Source organism: Apodemus sylvaticus, chromosome 8 (assembly GCF_947179515.1).
Source record: "Apodemus sylvaticus chromosome 8, mApoSyl1.1, whole genome shotgun sequence".
In the NCBI taxonomy this organism is placed as follows: Eukaryota; Metazoa; Chordata; class Mammalia; order Rodentia; family Muridae; genus Apodemus; species Apodemus sylvaticus.
In genome coordinates this window covers 71,273,515-71,289,258 of record NC_067479.1, presented here as the reverse complement: position 1 = coordinate 71,289,258, position 15,744 = coordinate 71,273,515, and the positions used below count along the sequence as shown (strand labels likewise).

General features: G+C 37.0%; 1 protein-coding gene across 2 annotated transcripts in view; it reads left to right on the top strand.

Moving 5' to 3' along the window:
* The first annotated feature begins 4,255 nt into the window (after positions 1-4,255).
* Rnf17 (ring finger protein 17) overlaps positions 4,256-15,744 on the top strand; it is a 135,553-nt gene continuing 124,064 nt past the window's right edge. For both annotated transcript variants that reach the window (XM_052191357.1, XM_052191356.1), the window contains exons 1-2: positions 4,256-4,379; positions 7,188-7,282. In XM_052191357.1, coding sequence (XP_052047317.1) covers positions 4,256-4,379; positions 7,188-7,282 — 219 coding nt within the window. The remainder of the gene's footprint in view (positions 4,380-7,187; positions 7,283-15,744) is intronic.

The window sequence follows — 15,744 nt, the reverse complement described above, 5'->3', positions numbered from 1 at the left end:
GAAAGGCCATTTAGAGACTGCCCCACCTGGGGATCCATCCCATATACAGTCACCAAACCAAGACACTATTGTGGATGCCAAGAAGTGCTTGCTGACAGCAGCTTGTTAGAACTGTCTCCTGAGAGGCTCTGTCAGTGCCTGACAAATACAGAAGTGGATGCTCACAGCTATCTATTGGACTGAGCACAGGATCCCCAATGGAGGAACTAGGGAAAGGACTGAAGGAGCTGAAGGGGTTTGCAGTCTCATAGGAGGAACAACACTATAAACCAACCAGATCCTCCAGAGCTCCTAGGGTCTAAACCACCAACCAAAGAGTACACATTGAGGGGCCCATGGCTCCAGTAACAACTGTAGCAGAGGATGGCCTTGTTGGACATCAGTGAGAGGAAAGGCCTTTGGTCCTGTGAAGGCTCAATGGTCCAGGGGAATGCCAGGACAGGGAATCGGGAGTGGATGAGAGGGTGGGGGATGGGATAGGGGGGTTGGGAGGGGGAGGAAAGGGGATAACATTTGAAATGTAAATAAAGAAAATATCTAATGAAAAAGGGAAAAAAATTAAAAAGCAAGGTAGATGAAAAAAAAAAAAAACCCTCCTAGCTCTCCTAACTCTTCCTCAAGCAGCTATATCATCCAGCCACTTATCCATGTTACCTCTCTTATAATTCCCTAAGCAGAGTTTTCTGGAAGTAAAAATAAAAATAAAAAAGAAGACAGGAAGAACATCAAGCAGTTTAGAGATCAGAAGAATACCCGGGGCTCTTAGATTCATTACCCTAAACAAAAAGTTTATTTGTAGAAGGTCTGGGGATTTCTAAAGGTTCTTCCTATTCTACCACCTATTCTCACAATAAATCTCTCAGCCATCTGTTGGACTGAGCACAGGGTCCCCAGTAGAGGAGCTAGAGAAAGCACTGAAGGAGCTGAAGGGGTTTGCAGTCTCAACCCCCTTTTAGTTTTTAAGAAAGAAAAGCCTATCAATTCTGGAAAGAGTAGTGGATTCTACCTTCTGCCAGTTGTATATGGAAAATAGCCTGTAATTGTGCATATTTATAGTATTCCTTTGAGCATTTCATGCATTCAAGCTTGTACCTTTTCATACCATATACTCCCCTTCAGAGACCAAGTAGCAACTGCAAATCCTAGGAGTCCGCTGCCATCTGGTGCATTTTGTTGGTATGTTCTCCCTACCTCCTATCACCTAGTGGTGCATAGAAACCCTGTCTGTAAGTATAACAATAGTATTAAATTGACATGAAGTATATGCTGTATATTTATAATAATAAGTTACTCCTGATACTTTAGTAAAAATGGTAAACACAAAGTTATGTTACAGACAAAACCAACAGCCAAAGGAAGGGAGAGGCAAAGGAGAGGCAGAGACATAAGAAGACAGAGACAGAGAAAGAGTTTGTAGAGTATCAGGGTTGGTGACATACACCTGTGATTTCAGTACTTGGAAGAAACATGTAAATGTTGCAGCTCTGTAGGGAGAGGCCTTCCCTACAGAAGTGTTACAGCTTTGCTCTGAGTGGTATCCTGGCAATCAGGAGCCCAGGAAAACCACAAATCACACTACACAACAAACCTCACATGAGAGATTTATTGTGAGGGAAAACCCCAGGAGGGTGGCTGCTTCAGGAGGGGGTGAGAAGCAGCAGAGAACTGGACAGAACACAGGGTTTATATAGGGTTTCTTGGAGGTGGAGTTGGGGTACAGGGCGGAGCTTTCCAGTGTGGCCTGGGAAAGAAGAGATGATGTGACCTAATATTGGGGCACATTCAGGAATTGGTGGGTTCTGTTTCTTGGCCCTGGTCCTGGACTTGGGGGGTTAAGTCAGGGTCAGGGTGTTCTTTTCCTGACCCTTTTACCCTACAGTACAGGGAGGAGGAACATGAGTAGGGAATCAGTCTGAAATCCAGTGCATGTTCTAGGCCAGCCTGAGATATATAGTAACACCTGTATCGACAAACAAACAAGTGATCTTAAATACACAATACCCTGGGGTTCCAAGGGGGAAAAGCAATAAAACTTAGAGAGAAATGAATTTTTTTATAGAAGCCTCACAAGATTCCAACGTACGTACTTTCAATACAAAATTACAATCCAATACAAAATAAGTCATTGTGCATGAAAATCAGCAAAAATAAAAATTTATAGAATTAGATTCCTCAGCAGAAAAGAATTTAAAGGATATAGTATACAATGTGTTCAAAATATTAAAAAAGGGACTGGAGAGAAGGCTACAGGTAAGAGCACATACTGACCTTGAAGACGATTGGGGTTTGAGTTTCAGCACCCACATGGTGGCTAAGTCCTAATTTATTCAAGATTGTTCAGTTTCTGAGATTTCCAAGGGTATAATTCTCTGCACCATGCTTGATGATATTCAGAGTGCCACTGATATTCCAAAGAACCACTGTATAGTACTACCTCAGATATTCATATTTTGGCCAAAATGAATCTCTATGCAATGAGATTCAAATTATACTACTACATAGTGTGTATATACAGTGGTGTGTGTGCCGGTTGCCCCAGCAACTCTGGAAGCTTAAATGAGAGATCACCTGAGTCCTGAAGTTTGAAACCAGCCTGGGAAAATGTAGTTAGACTCTGACTCAAAAAGCAAAAGGCAAAATCAGACTAATACTACATGCTGACAACCTACAAAGGCTGAAAAGACACGACAAGCTGATAAAGAGGAAGGGGAAGATGAGAGGGAAAGACTAAACTTCTTTACAGGTAAGCGTAATCAACATGCTATATAAGATACTAACTTGATTAGTATTAGGAAGCACCTTAAGTTCCATCATGAGTCAGTAAAAACTATTGGATGGGAGAATGAAACATTCATCTTTCCTCCTAAAGGTAACAAGGTGTAAGGATTTTTCAGTGGGAGTATGCCTTTAAACTTTTTAAATCAGTCCATCTTAAAATTTCTCAATTAGTAAAAGTCAACTCATTTTCATACCTGTAAACATTGCTCACTATTTTCAAAAGGCAGTCTAAAAAAAAAAGCAATAATTAAGAAGTTGATGATACACCTTTAGATACTGAGGTACATTTACTTTTACGATGTTTCAATATACATACACCAAATTCAAGGTACAAAAGTGTTTTACAAACAAAAACAAACAAAAAAAACTATAAAAATGACAATTTCTGTTCTAGAATGTGTGTACCTCTGAACACAATTTAAAAAAATACAATCACATATACAATACAGAGCAGGGAAGAGAAACAATATGCACGGGCTTTATTCTTAACAGCTGAGTTGGACCTGACACTTTCAGGCGCGTCTTCTGAAATACTACCATCACTCAGCTGTCGGATTCTTTCATTCTTTGTTCACAAAGTCATTCCCGTGCTTTCCAGAGTAAAGGGCAAAGTCCAATATTCAGGATGTTTCAAAATTCTTCAGCCCTCCACCCTCCCCCACCAAAATCCCACATTAGGGAAACTAATACTCTCTCTCAATGATTTACAAATTAAATCCTTAGCAGCCTCTGTACCTCCTTGCTAAAAGTGTCTCCTTCTTTCTCCCCAGAATTCTTACCTCCTGTTCACTCCTGTAGTATTAGTGGGATTTTAGGATCTGGGGAAAATCTTACAATGTCTAGGAAGACGTTTCATACCACTGTAAATCAAATCGCTTCCATGTCTTCACAAAATTCTAGCTACATGTCTCCCAAACAGAAATCTATTCGTTTGCAAATTCTTAGCATCCCTGATGTCTCCCAGGATAGTGACTTGCAGATGAGGCTCAGCAGCTGCTAGTATGGAGCATCCCTTTGTTTGGAATTAATTGGTTCTCTCACAAGGGTAGTTAATTGACTTCTCCACAACAACTGGTACCAAGTTATGACAGAGATTGCTGCCCTGACCCAGAGCAGATGGAAAAGGCGCCTCTTGTTCCAAAGACCAGATACTTGAGGTCCCCCTCGCCCCCGTGATGTAATCACAATACACAAAGCCCAAAGTCGAGTTGATGAAAGGTGTAACGCGGTGGCTCCTGGGTAAGACTTGGAAAGTAAACTCAACTCGAAGCCTCTTTCCGGAACACGGGCGTCCAGGATAAAACCGAAAGCCCAGCACCACATCCGGAGCAACCTGGGGGAGGGTGGGTGGGGGTGGGGCCTAGTCTCTCTGCCTCCTGATTGGCTACCTATGGCCACCAGAGTCCTGTGATTGGCCCTCGCCGCAAGGACTTCTGGGACTTGCACGTGCTGCTACTCTTCAGCTCTGAGCGGAGCCATGGCGGCAGAGGCTTCGTCGACTGGGCTGGCTTCCTGTCACCTAGTGGGGAGTAAGAGTGGAGCGCAGGGTGCTTCGGGGTGCCAGTGCACTCGGTGTGGAAGGAAGGTGTCCGTTGCCTCTGGTGAGGAGCCTGGGGCTGGCGGGGTGTCCCTGTGGGAGCTGCCCTGTGGGAGGGTCAGGCCGCGAGGGTGTGTGACCCCGGCCATGGCTTCGGGCCATGCCGTGTGCGCGGTTGGGCCCTCCAAGGTTCTCTGCACAGACCCAGGAAGATGGAGACAGAGATGTGAGAAGTTCAGCTCTGCCAAGTCTCGGGCACTTTGCTCTTACTTCGCTAAGTTGATAGGTTCATGAAACAGCCGGTGAGGAAGTAGGGTACTTATTAAATGGAGTCACCCTCCTCAACCATGATATTCGGATTTATTCCTCCTTCAAAGAGGAAAGAAAGAAATGTCTCATGATCTTGTGATCAGGAAGAAATAAAACTTGATTTTCCTGGGTAGTTTTACAGTTTTGCTTGTAGGAATGATAAGTAGACCGAAAAGTTCTTAGATGGATAAAAAGGCCCAATTTACCTTAAAGCCCTGCTGGAGAAACTATAGTTCCTTTTGTGAATCTTGGGATATTGTTTTTGATTCTTGAGGCAGTACAGAGTTTTTGCCTTTATTCACCATGCTCTTATTGAGATCATTTACAATCTTCAAAATGAATTTTCTCTTCTTTCCCCTTTTTATTTACTTTCCTTTTGTTTATTTGTTTGGTTTGGTTTTTCGAGACAGGGTTTCTCTAGGTAGGTGTCCTGGAACTCACTCTGTACACCAGGCAGGCTGGCATCGAACTCAGAGATCTGCCCGCCTGCCTCCGCTTCCCAAGTGTTGGGCTTAAAGGCATGTGCCACCACTGCCCGGCTACAAAATGAATTTTTAAGTTCGAGTTATTTTAATGAAACTTGAGTAGTTTACATTATTTTAACAGGTATAAGTTATTTTACCTGGTATTTTAACAAGTATAAGATATTGAATCAAAACTCCTGGAATGACTGAAAAGTTTTACTCTTATCTGTTTAATGTTTATACTTTAAAAGTGAAGGTCAGTGGGCTCTTTCAAGATGGACACCATTTAGGAGACAGAACCTTCTGCAGAAAAAGCTAGTTGTATTTTCAGGGGGAGCAATATCTCTTTAGAGGTATTTGTTTTGCAGTACTAGTTAGTGAACCCAGATCCTTGTACATGCTGGGCAAACTAGCTGCTCTTGGTCCAGCCCCCCTAAGTAGTTGGAATTACAGGCTTCTACCTTTAGGTCTGGCCTTATTTGGAGTTTATATCACTGTTTCTGTTAAGCAGAAAAATCTCCATTTTAAAATGAAAATTATTTTTTAAAAAAAGGGTTCTTGAACATAACCTAAAGCCAGTGGTTTGTCTGTGCATTTGTAAGATTTAGTAACTTAACCGAAGAATTAGTTAATACTTTGTAAGCTGAAGTGTGCTACAAGTCAACTTGTACAATATCAGAAATTTTATTAAAACAGTTGAAAATTTTTATTGACTTAGGAATATTAACCCTGCAATTTAACCAAATTTGTACCAAATTTCAGTTTGCTAAAAATTAAAATACTCTTCTAAAAAGTTAAATTAATGAAATTATTATAATTTAGCAAGAATCCTATAAATGTGTTCTAGCAAAACATTACTAACTTTAGTTTCCTTTATAAAACAACTTTGTTTTGGTGTATAAGGGTGTTTTGCCTGCATGTATATCTGTACATCCCATGTGTGCCTGGTGCCTGAGGAAAAAGTTGCCACCTGTTTGTAACTTATGGGGAGGCAGAAACTGATAAATCTCTGGGATTTACTTGCCAGCCATCCTAGCCTATTTGATATGCTTCAAGCCAGTGGATGACCCTCAGAAAACAAAGTGGACTACTTCTGAGGAACAGGACTCAAGGTTGTCCTCTAGCCTCTACATGTACACACAGGTGAATATTCACACACATACACTAACAAAAAGATATCACTTTATTTTAAAGTTATATAATTGTTTAAAGTTTATTATGTTAAGCTTCAAAGTCTACCTAATACATTTAAATTTTTTAAAAAATATTTAATATATTTAGTTTGTGTATATGTGTGTGTTAATGCACACATGTATGCATTTGAAAGCCAGAAGAAAACTTGCAGGAGTCCATATTCTTCTATCTTGTAGGTTCTGGAGATCAAAGTCAGGTACCACAACCAGGCTTAGCAGCAAACACCCTTACCCAGTGAGCTGTCTTGCTAGGTCACATTCAAATCTTGATATTTTATTTTCAGTCAAGGTTATGGTACTTTTCACAAATGCTAGGTTTGCAAAAATATTCTTAATATGGGACATAACGTGGTTTCTACCCTGGTTTCCATCCTTGCTAACATCGTAGATTACTATGAGAGAATTCTTACCAGTGTTTCACTTCAGCCTTCCCTAACCCTTTCATAAGATAGGAAATATAGGCTAGTATTATCAAACAGAATGAAGATTGTATTTGGATACAGAAGGTTATGGTTTGGATTAAACATTTTAATTAGCCAAATTACCAGCGTATTTTCCTATCTGTAGATTGGACACAATATTTGCACCCAATTAGACATATTTACAAAAGTCAAATGAAATATATCAGAGTACTTTGTATGATTGTAAGATATGGCAGATTCATAGATGTATAGGTTCAAAACTATCTGGATTCATGCAAATATTATATAGCTCTGCATGATTTTACTTCCTGATTTTTGTCCCTCCTTTTGACCTCCTAAATGTTGTTTAATAAGTCAGCCAATCTAACTGAACTAGAGATCTTTTATATATAATAGCATACCTTTTTAATTTGCCTTTTGATGGGGTAACTATTCTCTAATCTACAAATTGTAGAATTTTTTATTGGTGAAATTTCATCAATAGGTCACCACCACGAGTTTCCATGTGGGCATGCCTTTTGTGAACTGTGCCTGTTAGCATCTCAAGAATACACCACAAGTAAATGCACTGACTGTGAGGTAAGTTTTCTAATCTTTCATATTGAATACACCCACATGTTATAGGTTAAAATGTTAGGCAAAATGTATCTAATCAGAACCTAGAAGCTTTTAATTTAGCTGTTCAGTCTCTGACTAAAGAGGTATTAACAGAAGATAAATGTTTCCATGGACCAGGAAGATGCATATTCAGGTAGAAGCACTTGGAGTGCAAACCTGAAAACCTGAGCTTGGATCTCCAAAAATCATGTAAAAGCCAGAAGAGAGTTTTTGCTCTGACAAATTGGTGTTTTACATTTAGGACAAGTACAAATATAAATATAGTTTGATTTCTAAAATATGTTCCACAAAGTCGACTGTAAGATTCTGTAAACTTACTATTTCACTGGAGAGATGGATTGGATTTATATCCATTGGATTATAATAGATTATTACTATATGTCCTGGCAGGGTGGTACATAGAGGAATAAGATACAGATGAGGATCTTGTTAATCTTGATACAGATTAGTCTTGTCTGAGCTTCTACATTCATAAGGTAGAAATAATGCTGGCTTTTTTTTTAATATCACAATTTTAAGAATCACAGCTAAATGATGTAAAAAGTACTCTTCAAACTTCCAGGGCATTAAAATAACCTATTATTTAGTTGTAGATTCACTGCCTTTCAGGTTATATACAGTACTACTGTATGTGCTGACATTTGTTAAGCTTTAATTATAACAAAAATTCCTGCTGTTTTGCTTACCTTGGAATTACAAGTAATGCCCTTTATTATAGGATATTCTTAGACCTTTCATCTTTGTGACATGAGTTCTTAAGATGTGGAGGTTATATGTTTGAAGACAAAGAAAATCCCTCATACCCCATGATTGTGGTGGTAGATTGTTACAGATTCAGTATTGTGGTAGAGGAAGCATACATGGAGCAAAAGAGAAGGCAGCTGGGACCATCTCTGCCATTGTCCCCTTTATTCTAATGTTTAACAGTAATCTTTTCCATTTTTTCTTTTAAGCAAGTAACCTGTATGGTAAGGATTTTGAATAACATCATAGTATTTAGAATGTATTTACAAATAATGGCTTTGATTTTAGGATTGTGATATCTACTTTGAAACATTTTGAGTAGTTTTATTGTTGCTTTGGAAACTGTTCCTCTTTTCCTCTGTCACTGCATCCCTAAGACCTGGTTATCAAGTTTATATTCAGAGTTTTGAGATACCCTAAATCATTCCTATTTAATAAATGAGTCCAGAAAGCCTTCCTGAAATTGCTACTCATTCCTTTTATATTGATACCTAAGACTTATTGGGAATAATGTTTAGAGAGAATGGAAAAATCTATTCTATATTAGTGAATAATCTGAATTGAAGAAATGTGGTTTATTGCTTTGAAATTGTATCTGTGCTTTTAAAATTGAGATTTTTAGTACTTCTATTTATAGATGGTTTATAGTTATAATTTTACATGGAGGTCAAGTACTGTTTACTTAAAATTTAGTCAAAAAGCTATTTATCCACAATTAATGGGTATTTTGTTCTTCTGAATTTAAGTGAATATGAACTCATATTTGCATTTTCTAGTGTTATGGTTTTTATGTATATCCACACCTACTTTTGATTGGTAGTAGCTAATTGATAATAATAATCACTATATGATTTTTAATAGCAAAGAGATAAGATTTTGTGCTGATATAGACTCATACAGATAGCACTCTAGAAATTCTGCCTTTTTCTCGGCCTTTAGACTACTTTCAATATATGCTCAAGATTAAAAGATAAATCACCCAAATAAAGAAAAATTATTAATATGTCATGTGATTAAAAATGTTACGATATAGAATTTTCAGATAGAGTTGGTTGTAGTGGTACATGTACACCTTTAATTCCAGCAGTCTGGAGGCAAAGGCAGACTCCTGTGAGTTTAAGGCCAGCCTGGTCTATAGTGAGTTCAGGATATCCAGGCTATATAGTGAAACCTTGTCTCAAAAAAGTAAACTAATTAGATACAGTATCTTGAACAGGAAAGCCTTGACAGATATCACTGGAATGAGAACCATAGAAGACATGTAAAATTGACTTGTTTGTAATCAAGTGTGGAGAAAAAGATATGGAAGTAGATGAGTAATATTGGAGAAGAAGGCGGACACCAGGAAGAGGGAAGATAGGAAGAGTAATGGAATTTGTGTCTGATCAGGGTATATAATATGCATATATGAAAATGTCACAGTGAGATCATGGTTTTGCATAGTTAGTATACACTACTAATAAAGTTAGTCACTTTTTTATTTATGAGCAAGAAAAATAACATAAATAAAATGTAAGTGGGTAATAGGGGCTGGAGAGATGGCTCAGCCATTAAGAGCATTTGTTCTTGTAGAAGTCCCAGGTTCAATTCCCAGTACTCACATGGTGACTTAAAACCATCTGTAACTCCAGTTTCATGGGATCCAACTTCTTTTTCTGGCCTCCACAATACCAGGCACAAACATGGTACATAGACATACATGCAGGCAAAACAATCATATATGCATTTATTTACTAATATATACTATTAAATATATGCATTTTAAGTTAGGAATCTTTATACAACTTTAACTGATATCTTGCATCATTGTATTTAACATTTTTACATACTTTCTAGTAGAAATGTCCTCTACCAAGTATGTTTCTGGTTACAATAACCTCTTACTAAAAAATGATAAGCTAAAAGAAGATTAACTAGAGATGTCCTTTCATAATTAATCATAAATTAAGATTTTTAGCTCTCAATTTTGAGAATATACTTGAAAATATCATTCAGTCCAGTGTGGTTTGTTAACAGTAACATATTTCTTCCCCAACTAAGCAGATAATACATAGGTAGCACATTTTACTTACAGCCTTGAAAGAAGACCTGGAGAGATGGCTTAGCAGTTATTGGCACATACTGTTCATGCAGAATTCAGATGCCCATGTTGGGCAACACAGTCATCTATAATTCCAGCTGTAGGGGGACTCCAATGCCCCGTCTTTCACAGGTACTGCAATCACATGCACACACACACCAAATGCACATAATTTTTAAAAAAGAAAAATAAAGTTTTGGATAATAAAACTTTATTAAAACATACTCTTCCATGTCAACTATTTGTTTGACAATTAGTAGCCTATAGTAGCCTGCCATATGTCTTACCAACATTGACCCATCTTCTGAAAGTCAAGTATATAATAAAGCAATTTTAATTAATTCAAAGTTTTCACAATTTTTCAAACCCATTCTCATTCTCAAAGAAAAAAAAAACCTGCAAGCAAAAATTTACAAGCAAAAAAAATCCTTGTAATTGCTAGCTCAAAAAGAAATTTTTTATCTTAAATTGCTATATTCTTTTTAACGTTTGGCAGTTTTTTTTCAAGTTCAAAAGATCCATTTATTATTAAATCTACTTACAAAAGCAAAACAAACAAAAATAGGGTGCAAAATTAATGGAGAACAAAGGGAACATGCCAGCTCAGCTCTTATGTGTACAAAGCCAGTGTGTATGAACCTTATTAGGGTCTACTTCTACTTGCAGTACTTTACAGTCAAATAATTTATTACCTCAGGAAGTTTTAGAAAGTTCAACCCTATGTGACTACAACTGTGACTGTCTTAATTAAAAAAAAAATCATCTTCTGCTCACTAAAAATCTACAAGTTGCTGAAGGCCAAATAAACCTTATTAACAGCAACTCACAAGACTGAAAGGAGCCTCAGTTGAAAGCCATAATTTTAGGAAACTGACTGAACCATGTATTTCATTTTCAGTAACACCCACATAAAATGGGGAATCTTATCCATAAGATTTGTGAACTGGATAAAAGATGCCCAGGACCAGATTGCTTTAGTGTAGAATTCTAGCAGACCTAATAACAATACTCAAATAAGACCTAATAACAATACTCTTCAAACTATTCCTCAAAATAGAAAAAGAAGAAACGCTACCCAATTCATTCTATGAAGCCACAATTATGCTTATACCTAAACCACACAATGGATCCTCACATGAAAACAACAACAACAACAACACACACACACACACACACACACACACACACTCAATTTCAACTTGCCTTTTTGGTACAATTAATTGCTGGGTGCTACTTATCTCCTACCCTTATCAATATTCTTAGCTCTGAACTTTTCTACCTGCCCTCAACTTTAGTTGTTCAGTTACATCTAATCCCAGCTAAACATCCCCAACCTCCCTCCTGTAGAAGTGGCCTGTGGCCACTTCATCCTAGATATTACATGGTTGCTTGGCTTTTCTCTCTCCAAAGCATGGGAAACTCTTTTTTCCTCTCCTGAATCTGTCTCTTGCCTGAGGAGACCCAAAAGTCCCAGCTGTTCCTCATCCCTACACCCTACAGTTCCTCTTTCTACATTTATCTTCTACTTTCTGTCATCCCAATATTAACTACTCTTAATGTCTTTTTTTCTTTCTACTTATACCCATAGCAACTAATATAGTGCACACAGGATCCAATGTTTCTTTTCTCTAAAATGTTTAGTGCTTAAGGGGTTATTGTTTCATGGTTGACTGTCACTTTGATTTTATCCAGTGGTCCTGAGTCTAACACTGGATAATGACCTTTGTTGCAAATAGTATTCTGCTCAAAGGGGAACACTGGAGATAGGTTCTGGGGCCCTGGAGACCAGTCTAAAAGATAAAAGACTAGTCATCTCTACCACAGACTAGTCCTTCCTGAACATTTGTAAACTCTTTCACTGAAAGAAGAAAGGTGACCTAAAAATATCCAACTAATAATCTAACTCTTAATGTGCAAGTTCCAACTGTAAAAACACAAGAACATGAAAAGGATAACATGCAAGGATAACATGTCTCCAAAATCTGCCAATCTCAGAGGAATGGCCTCTAATCAGTGTAATTTTGACAAAATTCCATACAAAGGATTCAAAGGATAATAAGTGTGTTTGAAGCAGTTAAAGAGGACACTATAAACTTCTGAGTGAATCCCCAAAGCACAAAGATTACCAAGTAATCAGGAATTCAGTACAAAATATGAAAGTTGAATTAAAAAAGGAGATGGTTTGAAGAGAAACCCTTCTTCAAAGATGCTGGAAATGAAAGATTAAATGTTAAAAAAAAAAACTCAGTTAAAATCTTCATTAATAGAGTAGACCACAAGGAGGGCAGAGCATGAGAGCTTGAAGTATAAGAGAATTGTTACATTCTGATGAGGACTATAATTTTTTAAGTGGGGATTTTTAAAAAAATATTTCAAGGTCTTTGGGATACCATGAAAAACTGAATAATGAGTAAAAATGGAGAATTGTACTCTGAAATCATAAAGAATATTTCAGTACAATTATTGCAGAAAATCCCCTGTATTAGGGTTCTCCAAAACATCAGTTTGCAACCTGTGGATCATGATCACTTTGGCAGAACACTGTCTCCCAAAATATTTACATTACAATTCATTGCCATAGCAAAATTACAGTTATGAGGCACCATAATTTTATGGTTGGTGTCACCACAAAATAAGGAACTATATTAAAGGGTTACAGCATTAGGAAGGTTGAGACCCACTGCTCTAGAGGAACAGAACTTATAGAAATATATATAATGTAGGTATATATAGATTATAAAGATGAGAGGTTTATTAGAATAGTATACAGGCTGTGGTCCAACTAGTTCAAGGATGTATATATAAAGTCCAAGAATCCAGTAGTTATTCAGTTCACAAGGTTAGATGTTTCTGCTGGTCTTCAGTATATACTGAAGAAGTAGGCTCTAATTCCAGTGAAGAAATGGACTTATTAGAGAGAGCAAGAGCAAGCAGACAAAGTGCCTTTCGTCCATGTCTTTATATTGGCTTTATAGCACAAGCTGTGGCCCATATAAAAGGTATATTTTCCCATCACAAAAGATCTGGTAAAGTTGTATCTTCCAACCTCAAATATCCAGACTATAAGTAGAGCTCCCTACTTCAAATTATTTAATTAAGAAAAAAATCTCTCACAGGTGTGTCCAGCCATTTAGTTAATCTTAGTTAATACCAGATTATAGTCAAGTTGGCAGTCAAGAATAACCATCTCATACCCGAAAATAAGAGAGGGGCTCATCCAAATACAAAAGGTGTAAAGTATCAAATAGCACAATATAAGAACATTACCAGTGTCATACATAGTTAGCACACTAAATATAGCAAAACAAAGTATATTGAGAGCTCTAAGATAGAAACACCAAGTCACAGACCCAACAAGTAGCAGCTGTTTTTTCAGCAAAAACTTCAAAAGCCAAAATAGAATAATAAAGTGTAAAACATTACAGCTTTCAGCCAAGACTACTGTGCCTAGAAAAAATATGTCAGAATTTGTGGAGAAAGAAATATTCCATGATAAAAGCAGACTACAGTAATATATAACTTTTAACCATCTCTGCAGAGGATGCTGGAAGTAATTCTTCAGACTGACGGGAATGATAAACACTTCAAAAGTGATAAACACATAGGGAAAAAAACAGATGCTAGAACAAATGAATTTTAAAACACCAAACTCACCTAATAAAAATAACAGAACTTAATTTACACTTTTCAGTAATAACTCTATACTCTAATGCTTGTAATCCTCTGTAAAGTGACACAGATTAGCAAATTTGATTAAAGAACAAGATATATTTTCTTCTTCCAACATACATGTCAACAATAAATAAGATTTTTATGGTAAAAGTATGAAAACTAGTATTCCAAGCAAATGAAACTAGGAAATAAGAATGCATCTCTAACAAAATAGACTCCAAACAAACTAGTCAAGACAGCTAAAGGAACTTCTTACTGTTTAAAGAACAATCAGGAAGATACAAAAATTTTAGGTACAGGTGCACCAAGGTTCATATGTACTAGGTACAAAGTCAAAGATTAGCCCCAATACAATTTTAGTGGGTGACTCTCACCAAGAGATTATTCTGATAAAAACTAAGAATCAGATTTAAATGACATTATAGAAAAAATTAATTCCATAAAAACACTGCATAATAGACACTTAAATATCACATGGAACTTTCTGTAAAATAGGTCACACATAAGGACACAAAGAATGTCTCACCAAATAGAAGAAAACTGAGATAGTCTCTTGTATTCACAGTAGAACAAAGCTAGAAATAGAAAAGTTTGTTAAATGATGGATCACTAAGAAAATCAAACAGTTCCTAGAATTTAATAAAAAAAAAAAATGAAGCCTCAACACACCAAAATCTAGTGGGATACAATGCAAGCAGGCTCCATTATTACTGTGGAGGTTATTATAAATCTCAACACAGAATTTCCATATGACCCAGGTATTTGGTCCATGGACATATATACCTAAAAGATTCTATATCCTATCACATAAATGCTTGCATGTCCATATTTATTGCTGCTCAGTTCATAAGAGAAGTGGAATCAGCCTAGATTTTCATTAACAGATGATGGATAATAAAAATATTACACACAGTGGAATTTTATTAAGCCATAAGGAAAATGGAATTGGGAAATTTGTAAGAAAATGAATTAAACTGGAAATTAAGTAAGGTAACTTGGGTTCAAAAAGATAAACACCACGTGTTCTCTCTAATTACACTCTTAGCTTCTAACTTTCATGTATATGCATCTATGTGGAAGTAGGTACATGTAGATTGCAGAAAACTAGATATGAGTTCATGGGAGAGGGTTTCTTTAAGAAGGGAGGGTAGACCATATATGATTTGAAAGTGGAAGGCTGGATACTGGGAGTGAGAAGGTTTAATTGGGGAAGGGGAATAGGGAGATAGAAGAGAAGATTGGGTAAAGGTAGCGTCAGACAAAATCAAAGGTATATGAGGAGGCAATAAGAAAATCTGATACTTAATAAGATAATCAAAAATAAGTTGTTTTTTAGCAGAAGTACCCTTTGTGGATAAATAAAACTGTCCCCCAAAGCCATAGGTTATTAAAAAGAATTACAGTGCCAGATTGGTGACTACAGAGACTCATAGATGTCAATTATCTATGAGTTGTTGGTCAAAGAAGATCCCAGAAGACCCCAAACAGTATAGGCGACTGTCACTCCCTTTGGTGGCCCATCAGAACTAGGTGATAAAAAAACTATTGCTGGAAACATCAAATGCTTTGGTCCAGGGCCTAAAGAAACCAAGCTGGCACTGGGCTAGAAGGTCTTCCCTGCTGCTTAGCCCTCATTGTTCCAGGAGTTGCCATGAAGACTTGTTATCAGTAGCCTTACTCACCTATAGACTTTGAACTCAGTAACTCAGTCAAGATGAACCAACCGGTTTAATAGAGGTCAGTCTGTTGTGGATGGCTTTCTTTTTTTTTTAAATTTATTGATATATTTATTTATATTTCAAATGATTTCCCCTTTTCTGGACCCCCACTCCCCGAAGAAGGTATATTCTTTTGTTTTAGGATGAAATGTTCTATAGAGATCTGTCAAATCCATTTGGCTCATAACTTCTTTTAGTTTCACTGTGTC